This window comes from Hevea brasiliensis, chromosome 13 (assembly GCF_030052815.1).
Source record: "Hevea brasiliensis isolate MT/VB/25A 57/8 chromosome 13, ASM3005281v1, whole genome shotgun sequence".
NCBI classification, from domain to species: domain Eukaryota; kingdom Viridiplantae; phylum Streptophyta; class Magnoliopsida; order Malpighiales; family Euphorbiaceae; genus Hevea; species Hevea brasiliensis.
In genome coordinates this window covers 8,594,844-8,609,901 of record NC_079505.1, presented here as the reverse complement: position 1 = coordinate 8,609,901, position 15,058 = coordinate 8,594,844, and the positions used below count along the sequence as shown (strand labels likewise).

At 33.5% G+C, this 15,058-nt stretch overlaps 1 protein-coding gene across 1 annotated transcript; it reads left to right on the top strand.

Moving 5' to 3' along the window:
* Window positions 1-9,780: 9,780 nt before the first annotated feature.
* On the top strand, window positions 9,781-13,872 carry LOC131172036 (ankyrin repeat-containing protein NPR4-like). Its single transcript, XM_058132979.1, has 4 exons — window positions 9,781-10,468; window positions 11,193-11,749; window positions 13,027-13,679; window positions 13,767-13,872. Exons 1-4 carry the CDS (start codon window positions 9,781-9,783, stop codon window positions 13,870-13,872), a joined length of 2,004 nt encoding a protein of 667 aa, XP_057988962.1.
* The last annotated feature ends 1,186 nt before the right edge of the window (window positions 13,873-15,058 follow it).

Here is a 15,058-nt window from a genome sequence, read left to right as displayed (position 1 = left end):
TTTGTGTTCAGGGCTTATCTAGTTGTCTTAAGTATGGTTCTAATCCCTTTAATTGTTCGGACCGACACCGGTCACCGGAATAGTGAAATATACCAGGCTATGCAAATAGGGGTGTTACATTCATGGGTTTCAAAAAGAATTCTTTTAGCCTCATTTGCATCCACACACCTCAATAATTCTCCATTGAAGTTTCTTTTATATAGGATCTCACCGCTGGGAAAATATCCTAATGCTAACCTCCTGATCATTCTCCTTTCGTTTCCACTTGCCCCTGGAGGATACTCTCTGGTTTTGATGTATTGTTGAATATCATGATACCAGGGTTTACCATCCATCTCCTCTTCGATCATGAGGTAATATGCAGGCTCACCACGAGCTTTTATCTGTAACAACTGCACTTCTTGCCCCTCCTCCATTTGAGTCATGACTGCTAATGTGGCCAAAGCATCCGCGAACTAGTTTTTATCATGACCCAAATGGGTGAAGGAGATTTCTCCAAACTTCTTGATTAATTCCAGGAGACACTTCTGATACGAGACTAGTTTTGGGTCTTTGATTTGCCATTCTCCTTTTACTTGGTAGATTATCAAGGCTGAGTCTCCATATGCTTCCAATTTCTTTACTTTCATTTCAATAGCAGCTTGCAAACCGCTCATACAGGCCTCATATTCTGTGATATTATTGGTGCATTCGAATCTCAGCTTGATTGCTACCTAGAAATATTTTCCGTCTGGAGATACCAGTATTGCCTCAATCCCATTACCAGAGAGGTTAACTGCCCTGTCAAAACACATCTTCCATACATCCTTTTGCCCCTCACTTATTGTATTGATATGCTGATCCGGGAATTCAAAATCTAGCACCTCATAATCGTCAATTGGATTTTCCGCTAGGAGGTCTGCTATCACACTTCCTTTCACTACCTTCCTCATCATATAGACAATGTCGTATTGTGAGAGTATGACTTGCCACTTTTCTATTCTCCTGGGTATGAATGGGCTTTCAAAGATATGTTTAATCGGATCCATTCTGGAGATGAGCCACGTCTTGTAGTTCAACATGTAGTGCTTGAGTCGATTTGCTGTCCACGCCAATGCACAGTAAGTTTTTTTTACAAATGAGTATCGTGACTCGCATTCGTTGAACTTTTTTCTCAGATAGTAAATGGCTCGTTCCTTTCTTCTCGTATCATCATGCTGTCCCAGGACACAACCCATAGATGTTTGATGGACTTCCATATATAAGATTAACGATCTACTAGTCATTGGAGGAACCAAGATGGGTGGGTTTGATAAATACTGCTTGATCTTCTCAAAGGCCTCTTGACAAGCTTCATCCCATTTTGCAGTGGTATTCTTTTTTAGCAGCTTGAAGATTGGCTCAGCTTTAGCTATGAGATTAGAAATGAACTTGGAGAGGTAGTTAAAGTTTCCCAGAAAACTATGCACATCCCTTTTTGTCTTTGGGGATGGCATTTCTTGGATAGCTCTGACTTTATCTAGGTCAATTTCTATCCCTTTCTCGCTAACTATAAAGCCCAGCAGTTTTTTTGACTTTGCACCGAACACACACTTCATCGGGTTTAGTTTCAGCTTGTATTTCCTCAGCCTTTCAAATACTTTTCTCAACATCTGTACATGGCTTTCCTCTCCTCTAGACTTAATGATCGTATCATCCACATAGACCTCTACTTCTTTATGCATCATATCATGGAATAATGTGACTATGGCATATTGGTAGGTAGCTCTAGCATTCTTCAACCCGAAGGCATAACCTTGTAACAAAATACTTCCCATTGAGTGATAAAGGCAATTTTCTCCTTATCGTCTTTATCCATCAAAATTTGATTATACCCCGAAGCTCCACCGATACAAGAACATCTCCCTAGTCCTACTGCATTATTAACCAGCACGTCTATGTGTGGAAGTAGAAAATCATCTTTTAAACTAGACTTATTGAGATCCTTGTAGTCAACACATACTCTTACCCTTCCATCCTTCTTCATTATAGGGACTACATTGGCTATCCACTCAGGATACTTTACCACTTCTAGGAACCCAGCATCATACTATTTTTTAATTTTATCTCTAACCTTCAATAATGTGTTAGGATCCATTCTCCTTAGTTTCTACTTTATAGGTACTGCCCCTGGAATTAGATGAATTTTATGAGTTATAATTTGAGGATCTAACCCTGGCATGTCGTCGTAGCTCCATGAGAATATATTCATAAACTCCCTTAATAACTAGATCATATTCTCCAACTCCTCATTATCTACCACCTTAAGCTCCTTCTTATTCTGCTCTGTTCCTAAATTTAGGGTGTTCATACCATCTCCACAGGGTGTGAGGCTTGGTTCATCTGATTCTTGCCACCTTGTTATTTTCCTCAAGGGTACACACTCTTCCACTTCATCAGAATCACTAGTATCCATGGCAATTATTAGTCTTTCAAAGTTAATTTGAGGAATATCGGAGTCGATTGGATTATTATGGTTTGGTTGATCATCAATCCTGAGGAAAATTAGAATAGGGTAGTTAAATGAATGGAATTGAACTAATGGTTTTATTAAGCAAAGAAAAAAAGCTAAACAAAAAGAAACAATTGGACTTAAAATTCTGGAAAATAAAATTCTAGAAAATGCACTGTTAATTTGTTAATGTTTAATCATAAGAAAAGGTCTATTTACATAGTTCCACTTGACACTATGGACTAAGTGATCAAGTGTTGGTAACTAAATATATATTACTTGAAGAACAACATTGGGACATCTTTAGCCTCCCAGTTATCAAGCTTCTGATTCTCTTCCATCTGCACAATCAGCATTTTCTGGGTAGGACTCAGTTGTAGGGTGTTGATGGATATGTCTGACAGAGGCCTTTCCTCTCCTTCTTTGGCTTCTTTGATGCTCGGTGAGGGATGGGTGAAAATGTCTTCAATTTGGGGAATAACCCCCTCTCATTCGGGTAACTGATCAAATCTCTGGTCGCAGAGCATATATCTCATCCTGAACCTTCCATCCATCAGAGAGTCCCTATCATATTCGATCCCAAAATGCCCCTTTCTCAGGGCAATAGCTATGGGCTCAATAATCCCTTGCAACTTGGTCCCTAATCCTTTTCCCTCTTCATAACCTTAATTTAGCATCACCTTCACCACCATATTGTTAATTCCCCAGCTAGCCCTGGATCCCTCCTGTAGCTCTAGAGTTTGGAAAGAACTCTCTGATGCTTGCTCAGTTGTTTCAACGTATGGGACAGACTGAGGCTTAGTTACCAGCATAGCTTCCTCTCCCCTGACTGTGACAATTTTTCCATTCATAACATACTTAATTCTTTGATGCAGGGTAGAGGGAACCGCATTGGCGACATGAATCCATGGTCTCCCCAGCGGCATGGTGTAAGCTGGCTCAATATTCATCACTTGAAAAGTGACATCAAAAGTACAGGCTCTAATCTGAAGTGGCAGCTCTATATCTCCTAATACATCCTCTTTGTTCCATCAAAAGCCCTAACTACCATGCTGCTTTAACTCATCAATGACGGTTCCACTGGGAGCCTGGCCAGGGTGGCACTTGGCAACACATTGAGTGCAGATCCATTATCAATCAGGACTTTTGCTATCATACAGCCTTTACACTTTACTGTCACATGCAGAGCCTTAGTATGCTTCAAGTCAGTAAGGTCGATTTCATCATCTGAAAAGGTAACAAAATTTGATGCTTGAATTTATCCAATAATCTTCTCAAATTGTCCCGACGTGATTTTGAGAGTCACAAAGACTTGATTTAGAACTCTCTATAATGCATGGTGATGCACGTTCGAGCTCAAAATTAGTGACAGTAATGAAATCCTAGCAGGTGTTCTCTGTAATTGCTCAATTACATCATACTCGTTCTGCTTCATTATCTGTAAGAGGAGCTCATCTTCATCCTTCTTTTCACTAGATTCTCTTTTATCTGCTTCCTCAGTACCCTCATCACCATTCCTTACCACTTCTTCTACTTTCCCCTTTCCTTTCTTCTTTTCCAACTCATCCGGGCCATAACACCTCCCACTCTTGGTAATATACTCTATCCCCATGTCTGATACAAGTGGGCTAATAGTAGGCTTCATAAGCTGGGAGATGAGGTTAGGCTCAGGTTTGCTCACCAGCTGGTTTAGAGTTGTGTCGCTTGTAGGAAAGGATGGTCCTGTAAAAATGAGTTTAAAGTGGGAAGAGGATGTAGAGGTCAGTGAAGTAATTGCTTGGGTATAGGTGTGGTTAAGGGCAGGAATGGAGGAACTGCTTAAAACATCTTGTGTGAAGACTTGAAAATTATAATTCCACGGCACAACATGAGTATTGGTCACCGGGAGTTGTGGAGGTGTCCTGATGACAACTCTCGGGGGAGTTGATGGGGTTGGCACTGGGGGAAGAGAAAACATAATCTTGGATCTTTGATTACCCTGATATCCTTTAGTTGTATTTATTTCCCCTTCTTCCTTTACTTTCAGCTTCTTTTGGCACCTCAAGATCTCAAACATTATTAATTTGGCCACCTCATCTTTAAACTATTGGCAGTCTATGATACATGATCTGGTATGCTGCCATGATAGGCACACCCTAACCATGGTTGGTTGTTTCCAGATTTCAAGATACCCCTCTTATACTGCAAATTCAAAAATTTGTTTAAAGAATGGAACTAACTATTCAACTTTAGGTTTCTGAGCATCATCTATGTCTTCTATCATGTTCACATTTCCACCTCTCCCTGCATCATGGTTAGGGAAGGGATTCATTCCCACTTTCAGAGTTACACCACTGCCTTCTATCTTCAACCACTCATTTCTGATAAGGGATTGTACCCTGCCTTTTAAAGCCCCGTAGTTATCAGTTGAATGACCAACTGCCCCACTATGGTACTCACATCGAGCATTAGGATCATACCATCTAGGATAAGGTGGCTGCAAGGGGTCTAGTGGTACGAGAACGATTTTTTTAATGCTCAGGAGGTAGCGATAAATTTCATTTAAAGGCAATGGCAGTGGTGGGTTAGGATTCCTGGGTGGCCTAGGATTGGCTTGGGGAGTTAGTGGTCGGACGAAAGGAGTTGGTTGGGTTGGTGGTCTAGGAGCATAGGTGATTTATTATGGAAATTGTGAGCGAGGGTGAGGATAGTATGGGGGTTGTAGGGGAATATTGGCTACCATTGGATTGAGAGAAAACTGAGGGCAGTAGGTATTTTATGAAAGATAGGGCTGATAATTCTATTGCGCTACTGCATGCACCTCTCCTTCTCTTTTCTTTGCTGAATTATTATTTCTTTTCACAGAACTTTCTCCCATGGTTTCCTGAAGCCTTCCCAATCTTAAATTTGCTTCAATTCTCTCCCCAGTTTGAATAATGTCCACAAAGCTATTAGAAGTGTTCCTGATCATCAAATTGAAATAAGGAGCCTTTAATGTTTCAATGAACAGGGAACAAAGCTCATTGTCTATCACTGGTGGATATACTTCTGCAACTTTTTCTCTCCACTTCTGAGCGTATTCCTTGAAACTTTCTCCTTCTTTTTGCACTAAATTCTGGAGATCCCTCCTAGTCAGGGCCACATCACAGTTAAATTTGTATTACTTCAGGAAAGCATCGGCTAAGTCTTTCCAGGAGTGTAATTTACTCCTGTCCAGCTGAACATACCAGCACAGGGCTAGGCTGAAAGGACTTTCATGGAAGAAATGAATCAACAACTTGTCATCATTAGTTAGTGCTGACATTTTAGCTATATAAGTAGCCAGATGAATCCATGGATCTGCATTGCCATTGTACTTTTCAAACTTTAGAATTTTAAATTTCGAAGGTAACATGACATCGGGCACTAATCGTAGAGCTGCCACATCAATTAAACCGTACATATTTAAACCTTCAATTGCCCTGCGATGCACTTCTAGGGCTGTCAAATTCTCATTCTCTACTTTCTCCTTTTCTCTTCCTATCCCGGTCAACCCATATGCCATTCCTTCTGATGCGTTGGGGACTGGTGGGTAATATTCAACATAAGGAAGGGTATGGTTGTGGGGCTGGTTAACAAGAAAAGTTAGCTCATTTACTTGAAATGTGGGAACCTGTGGATTGGCGACTGCGAGCTCGGTGTTCGAGTGTTGAAATGCAAAAGAAGTTAAAGCTTGGTCTTGGAAACATTGAGGATTTGACTCCCCAATTGTTATTGGTGGGGCACTTATTGGCAGACTTGGATCACGAGGTGTAGCCATCACTTCTTTACTACGGGCCATCTCTCTCATCATTTGCATTAGTTCTAAGACTTATTCTTTTAGTTCAGAAACTTGTCCTTGCAGACTTTGATCCTGCTCTTGTTCTTCCATTATCCTTCTTGTTTAGGCTCTAGTTAAGTAAACTTTTGATGGGGCAATAGATTGCTTCACTGGGTTTGCTTTGTCTCGAGTAATGTTGACTTTTTCCTACAAAGGGTATACTTATTAATTCACTTTACATAGCTCATCTTATTTAATTATAATTTTTCTATTAAAAGGATACGGTGACAACTTGATTATCGTGTCTTCATTTGCAAAAAGGGTAATTTAAATCGTCGACCCAATGGTATCATTCAATAGTCCAACTGTGAATGATGGGTCATGTATGTGTCCTTGATACTTGTTCAAGTGACATACATGGCTTTTCGCATAACCTTAACGAGGATAGATCCTACGGGAGTCATGCTATTCATTCATCGTTACCATCATAAGGCACAAAACATATCTCACATCATTGTTGCATTAGAAACCTTAATTGTTTACAATCAACATATTACAGAATTCAACTATTGTCTAAGTTCAGGAAGACTTGTCTTGCTATGACATTTCTTGAGGTATTCATACAACCTCTCTTCTTGTCTTGTCGGATCGAATGTATGCAGAGCATATTCTGATTCTGGTAATAACTCTTTTTTTCCTTGAGTGGCCATCCTCTTTAGTCTGCTACCATTTTCCTTTAGTTTATAATAGAGATTGGCCTAGCATTTTTTTTTAGCTTTTTCCTTAGAACACTCCTTCAGAATATCATTGATCAATTGTGCTTGCCCATCGAATTCAATCCATTTCATATTATTTTTCTGCTTATATTTGGCCACTAGCATCTTCTGACGATTCAACTCTTCTTGCAATTTGTTGTTTTGCATGCCGGCCTCCTTTATTTTCCCTTGGAGCATGGACTTCTCTCGTTCCCATTGAGCTTTATACTTCTCATATTCTGACTGTGTTGCCGCTACTTCTTCCTTGACTCTTTTTCCTTCATTTTTCACAGCTTGCCAAATGCTTTGAGCTGACTGATCTTTCTCTGCTTCTAGCTGCTTAACTCGTTCCTTCAATTATTGGTTCTCAAGCATTACATTTTGGAAGTGAATTTCCAACCTGGCACGAGCTTCTTGAATAAAAAATAGAGATGTGGCAGCTACAACAAATAGAGAAACGGCAAGGCTGTAGTTTTATATCTATTTTTGGACTACAACAAATTAAATTAAGTGTCAACCCACACTTTTTCCCACAATTCTTCTATTATATATGTTCTTATGTTATCTTATATAGTTAGGCAGCTTAGCCATACAGGGAGCTTAAATTATATTATATTTCTTTAATATATTAAGGTATTATAAAAAAAAAAGATATTATGCTTGCTTTTTAGATTATTAAAATTACTTTTTAGAATATTATTAATATTACTAAACAAAGATAATATTTAAATATATTATATTTCTTTAATATATTAAGATAATATAAAAAATAATAATATTTTGAAGTGATAAATTTGATCATATAATTCAAACAAACTCAAATTATGTAATATTTTTAATCAATATTTCTATCATATTGCTACATTTATATTATTTTTATTGTAAAAATCTCTATTAAAAGAATTCACGACATAAAGGTTAAGTCTACATAAAAGGTAATAAAAATAAAATATAGAGTGATTAACTCGAAATATAAAGCATTATATTATGCAAAATTCAAGACCTTTGAGATTAAATGTGTTATTTAAAATTTTGTGGTATTCCTTTTTTTTTTAATTATTTATGCAAAAATATAATAAGTTGATTTATATTTATATTATATTTTTGTATTTTATTTTCAATTAATGAAATACATATTTTTTAAAAATTTAATTATTATAATTTACTTCATATTGATTAAATAATAAAACAATAGTTTATATTATTATTACTATTTCAAACATGCCTTGACTTCTAAAAAGAAATTTAGATCATTATTACAATGTTATCTTCTTAAATATCCTTTATCTAACCTATTAACATATAATTAATATGCATAACATTATTTAAATAATCCTATATATTTTCACATTAAAATATTATTTAATTACTTATTTAACTCTAAAAATTTTTAAAATTAGCTTTAAAAAAGCAAATAAGAAAATAATAAAATGTGTTAATTGATAGTATCATATTTAAATATTGAAACCTTAAAATTTTTGCAATCAGCGTGAGATATGAAAAAAAAAATTAATGATATATATATATATATATATATATATATATATATATATATATATATTAAAGTTTAATTATTATAATTTACTTCATATTGGTCAAATAATGAATACATACTTTATATTATTGTTACTATTTCAAACATGCCTTGACTTTTGGATAGAATTTTACATTGTTATTACACTATTAACTTCTTAAATATTCTTTATTAAACCTATTTACATATAATTAATATACATAATATTATTTAAATAATCCTATATTGTTTCACATTAAAATACTATTTAATTACCTACTTAATTTTAAAAATTTTTAAAATCAGCTTTAAATGTGCAAATAAAAAAATAAAATGTATTAATTGATGGTATCATATTTAAATATTTAATTCTTAAAATTTTTACAATTAGCTTGAAATATGAAAATAAAAAATAATATAATTTATCAATTGATAGTATCATATTTAAAATGAAATAATTTCAATTTTTTACATGAAACTCTATATTTTCTGATTTATTTTACTTTTTATTTATGTATTTTTTATAATTATTTAAAATAATTTTTTGGTGTATAATTATTTGAAATATTAATATAAATTTTATGCTAATAAATATATTTTTAATACTTTATATACTCTCTTTAATAATTTGTATAATATTAAATTTATATTTTTCTATGGCAATTGATTGATATTAATTTTTAATATAAAATATAAAAATTTTAAATTTGAAAAAATAATGAATTTACGTGCAAAACATGAAAATTGCCAGATTATATCTTTGATAGACTGGACTTAATTGTCATTTTCTTAAAGTTAAGTCATATATATAAATATTGTGAAATGTTAGTGTCGGAATGGTAGGAACTCTTTAAAGAGCAATCTGCCAACCTGTTGTAGGTTGGTTTTTTTTTTTTTTAATTTCATTTTATTTTAAATTAATAATTTAAAAATATTTAAATAATATTATTTTTTAATACTATCACCGTATGACATCGGATATATGAAAGAAATGCTAAGAATGTGATGGGTATATTTACTTTTTGGGCCATTACCAATTAAATCAATTCTTCAAATATATATATATATATATATATATATATATATATATATAGAGAGAGAGAGAGAGAGAGAGAGAGAGAGAGGGGACAAGACTATAGTTGGTATATCTACTTTTTGGATCACTACCAATTAAATTAAGTGTGAACCCATACTTTTTTCCACAATTTCACTATTATATATATGTATTCTTGTGTCATCTTATTTAGCTAGGAAGCTTAGCCATATGGAGAGCTCAAATACTACTAGAAATTTCACACCCATTGATGCCTGCTTATGGGAGGCGGCAGCAAAAGGCAACCTTGATCCCTTCAAGGAGTCTGATGTCCCTCTTGATTGCTTACTGACCCCAAATAAAAACACAATATTACATATCCACCTTACCTCCCGAAGTGAAAGAAAAATTGAGTTTATAAAAGGGGTACTCGACATTCGTTTGTCACTGTTATGGAAGGTCAATGACCATGGTGACACTCCGTTGCACATTGCAGCAAGATACGGGCATGTTGATGCAGCAAGAGAGTTAATTGCAAAGGCTTCAGCAGATGGTGACAAAGATATAGAGAGCGGAAAACAGCCAAGAGTTAAGGTATTGGAGATGTTAAGGATGAAAAATAAAAATAATGATACGGCCTTGCATGAGGCAACACGAAATAGAAGTCTGCATGAGGCGAGACAAAAAAGACGTCTGGGTGTTGTGAAAGAAATATTGAGAAATGAAGAGCCTGATGATGAGTATAAATATTCGGCCAATGATTGTGGGGAGACTCCGCTTTACCTAGCTGCTGATAATGGATGTGGAGAAATAGTCCTTGAACTATTAGGAAGTCCCAAATTAAAATCGCTGGCTTATGACGGCCCCAATGGTAAAACGGCATTACATGCGGCAGCAATGAACTGGAACATACGTAGAGGTACATCAGTAAACAGATCTTCTTAAACTTCCTATACGCATATATTGAGTATTTGTGTTTTAGTGAAGGAAGTGAGTTGCGATTATCTTTCTTTGTAACTTTTTTTTAACTGTAAATAATAATAGCGGGAAATGGCGTTAGACAACCATAAGCACCAATCCCCAACACTAAAGCCAATTTAAGGAGAAAAATTTATTATGAATGTCGTGTATATGCATACACTATTTTGATATTTATGGCAACTAATCATGGGAGGACAATTAAATATAAAAAAATAATTATGATTTGAAAAAAAAAATTGTTTTTTTACAAGACACATCATAAATTAGTTATTATTCCATAATTGTTTCATCATTCCATGTATGAATGCTATCATGAAATAATTGATTCATATTATAATTTCTCCGGTATGTGGCCTTTCGACTATTGTATAAAAATTCTATAACAAAAAACTTTTAATAACATTATAAAAAATATTTGGTAACGTAGGGATATGGTTGATTATTACTTTTTAATATCAAGTATCTAACAATGTTAAAGTCAGTGTCGTTAATTTCAATATATTAAATCAAATATTTATTGAAGTGGAAATTTTAAATTTTTATAAAAAAAATAAATAAAATTAATTAATTATCAATTGCCCATTATTAAAAAATCTTAATAATAAATAAGGATCTTGATATTAGTAATTAATTATGAATTTGGTCTTGTTGACTTTGTGCAGTGACTATTATAGAGAAGTTATTGGCGAAATGGAGTAGCTTGGCTAAAAATATAGATGAAGAAGGATGGACTCCACTCCACTATGCTGCGTATAAACATCGTACTTCAGTGGTCAAAAGGCTATTAGTTGAGGATGAATCTTGTGCTTATGTTGCAGATAAAAAATGGAAGAGGACAGCTCTTCACATTGCAGCCTGTAGAGGCTTCGAAGATACAGTGGAAACAATCATTTCTAAATGCCCAAGTTGCTGCGAACTTACTGACATTAGAGGCTGGAATGTTCTTCACTATGCAGTGATCAGCAAAAATGATGAAGTAATAAAAGCAGTGCTCCGTCAAGGTTCATCATTTATTTACCTTTTAGATGGGAAAGATGTTAAAGGGAATACGCCTATCCATCTATATAGGGCTTATCATCCTGAATTCTGTGTTCCTTCTTTCATAAAAGAAGGAGAGACTGAAGAAAATCAAAAAGGAGAAGGAGATGCTGAAATGTTCAAGTTTTGGAGAAAACTGGACCATAAAATTCAATTCTCAGGAAGCTTATCCTCAAAGAAGGTCAGCCGACTAACATCTATCTTATCATAATATAGATACTACTTTATGAGCTTTATTAAGTAAATATTGATTCTTGAGGCATTAGTCTATTTATAATCTATTTATTTAAAATAATATATAAAAAAATATATGAATAATAATAAGTAGAAGCTTTTCATTAATAAAAGTCCATAATTTCAAATTTATTTATGTATATATATATCGGTTAGATCTGGTGACGACAGGTGCATGTTCGAATTTTTTAAATTTTCTTTTTATCATGCCCTATATCTAGAGAGTATATTAAATAGTAATTAACCCTTTTAATTTTCTAAGCAGTAAAGTGGTGAATATATGTCACAACTTTATTTATCTAATATTTTTTATTTTTATTAAATATTTACTTTTATACATTTAAAAGAATTAAATAAAAAAACCATAATTAAAAGACATTTGAATAAAAAAATATGGTTATATTTATTATTTACATTAAATAATTAAAATTAATAAATCATTAATATTTCTAAACAAATGATTTAAAATGGTGTTGATTCACATTTCTCTAAAATTTATTAAGAATTTATATTTGTATTTTACCTATATTTTAAATTTTTTTATAATATTTAAAATAATTATTATATTTATAATAGATTAAAATTAGTATTTATAATATATAAAATACACATATGTGGAGAACTTTTGAACTAAATAAAAAAATATGTGGTTAAATTTATATATTTTAAAAAAGCCTATAATTATAAAAATATAAAAATATAATCACATACAAATTTTAAGTTAATAAATATGAAAATTTATATATTTTTTTCATTTGTGATTAATAGATGTCTAAGTATATGACCAACACTATATATTTCAATTGGTTTTAAATTCAAAAGTTTCAAACAAGTATGCAACTCCATTTTATTAATATGGCTCATAATTTTAAATTTGCAAAACTTAAGTGAAGATTTATTTATTTATTTATTTGACTTCAATTAGGAATAAAATTCAAGGCTATGAAGTCTTGAAAATAATTTCAATATCACTAACCTAGAACTCATTGATAAATAAAGACATATTTTAATACAGTTTTAGAAATACAAGTATATGTTTGACATATATTAGGAGCAACTAATAATTAATCCAAAAAAGTTTTCTTTAAAATGATTAGGTAAATATTGAATTGAGAAATAATAAAAAAAAATACAATTAATTGGAGAAATAACACAAAATAAATAATATCTTATTCTTTTTAAATTTTTTTTTTACAAGTAACTAATATTCTAAATGTGTTGCAGAAAGAAAATTTAAAATTGATGAAAGACCTTGGCACTGGACCACTGGGGAAAATTGATCCACAGAAGGAATTTCTGAAGGAAAAAGAAGAAAAGAGGAAAAAATATATGGCAAAAAAATTTGAACAAGTCAAAGAGTCTCATTTGGTGGCTGCGATACTTGTCGCAACAGTAGCCTTTGCTGCAGCGTTCACTTCACCTGGCGGTTATATAAGTGATGAAAATAATTTGAAAAAGGGGACTGCAATCCTAAGCAGAAATCCAGCTTTTAAATTATTTTTCATATCAGATACTATAGCTATGGTCTTTTCTGCTTGTTCTGTCTTTGCTCACATTATGCTGGGGATATTAGGATATCAGGAAAGATATTACTGGTTGATAAGATATGCATTCAATTTCCTCTTCTATGCTATGGTAGCAATGATGATTACATTTGTGGCAGGCACCTATGCATTTTTATCCCATTCCTTTGGGATTGTTATTTGCGTCATCGGATTGTTCTTCTTCCTCTTCTTATTTTATTCGATCACAAGGGTAACATGGAATTTATTTTCTCCAAATAATGATGGTGATGTCCTTTCAAATGACTTTTGGAAAGATAAGGATGACTACGGCAACAACAATCGTGTCAAATTTAAAGATGAAATAAAAATTTTGTAAGTAGTTTTCTTTTATATATAAAACTTTTATTTTGTTAATTTATTTTAATGATTTTAACTTTTTTTTTTCATTTACTATTGAAGGTCGTGGACGACTGGCGTAGTTTTTTGGTTGGGTATCTTCTTCATTGTCTTTGATTTTGGGGCTCAACAATTGATTAAAAAGCTTAGGGAGTCGCTGAAGAAGTAAGTCAACATACTCATCGGCTGTTACTTTTACTGCTTGAAATGTAAATGGTGTCTCCTTTTATATATGAATATGTTTAATTTAGTTTTGACTTTATCGTGGCTTTTTTTTTTTTTTACCTTTATAAACAGTTAAAGGAAAAAATTTGTTAGGCTAACTTCTTGCACTAGGCAGATAGGGTTATGTATGATTCTTGAGTGTTTTAAATCGAATTTATGACTTGTATTGAACTGAATCAAAACTGTAAAAGAACCTCTACTATAGGAATAGAATCATACCAAATCAAATTGAAATCGAACTAAAAAACTGATTTTACATATATATATATTTTTAATTTTTTTAGATATATTATACAACTCAACTCAACTCAACTAAGCCTTTATCCCAAAAATTTGGGGTCGGCTATATGGATTCGCTTTTTCCACTCTGAACGATTTTGGGTTAAATCCTCAGAAATGTGTAATGCTTCTAAGTCATGCTGTACTACTCTACTCCAAGTCAATTTAGGTCTACCCCTTTTTTTCTTTCTATCCTCTAGCCTAATGTGCTCTACTTGTCTAACTGGAGCCTCCGTATGTCTACGCTTCACATGACCAAACCACCTCAATCTCCCTTCTCTCAACTTATCTTCAATTGGCACCACTCCTACCTTTTCTCTAATACTTTCATTACGGATTTTATCTAGTCTAGTATGGCCACTCATCCACCTTAACATTCTCATCTCTGCAACTCTTATCTTAGATGCATACGACTCTTTCAGTGCCCAACACTCACTACCATATAGCATAGCCGGTCGTATGGTCAGTAAAATTTTCCTTTAATTTATTGGGAATCTTACGATCACATAAAACTCCCGTGGCACGCCTCCACTTCAACCATCCGCTTTAATCCTATGACTAACATCCTCCTCACATCCCCATCTACTTGAAGAACTGAGCCTAGATATTTAAAGTGATTACTTTGGGACAAGTGCCACTCCATTCAAACTAACTCCTTCCTTATCACCGCTTGGCCTTCACCGAACTTGCAATGCATGTATTCTGTCTGCTCTACTTAACTTAAAACCCTTTGACTCTAGAGTACTTCTCCAAAGTTCTAGCTTCCTATTGACTCCTTCTTGTGTCTCATCTATCAGAACAATATCATCCGCAAACATCATGCACCAAGGAATACTCTCTTGTATATGTTT

What these genes read in the sequence shown, in the direction of transcription:
- LOC131172036 (XM_058132979.1), top strand. Translation starts at nt 9,781, where the DNA reads ATGGAGAGCTCAAATACTACTAGAAATTTCACACCCATTGATGCCTGC. An exon ending in GAAGCTTATCCTCAAAGAAG is followed by an intron (nt 11,750 to 13,026) that starts GTCAGCCGACTA and finishes AATGTGTTGCAG; the next exon opens with AAAGAAAATTTAAAATTGAT. An exon ending in AAAGATGAAATAAAAATTTT is followed by an intron (nt 13,680 to 13,766) that starts GTAAGTAGTTTT and finishes TTACTATTGAAG; the next exon opens with GTCGTGGACGACTGGCGTAG.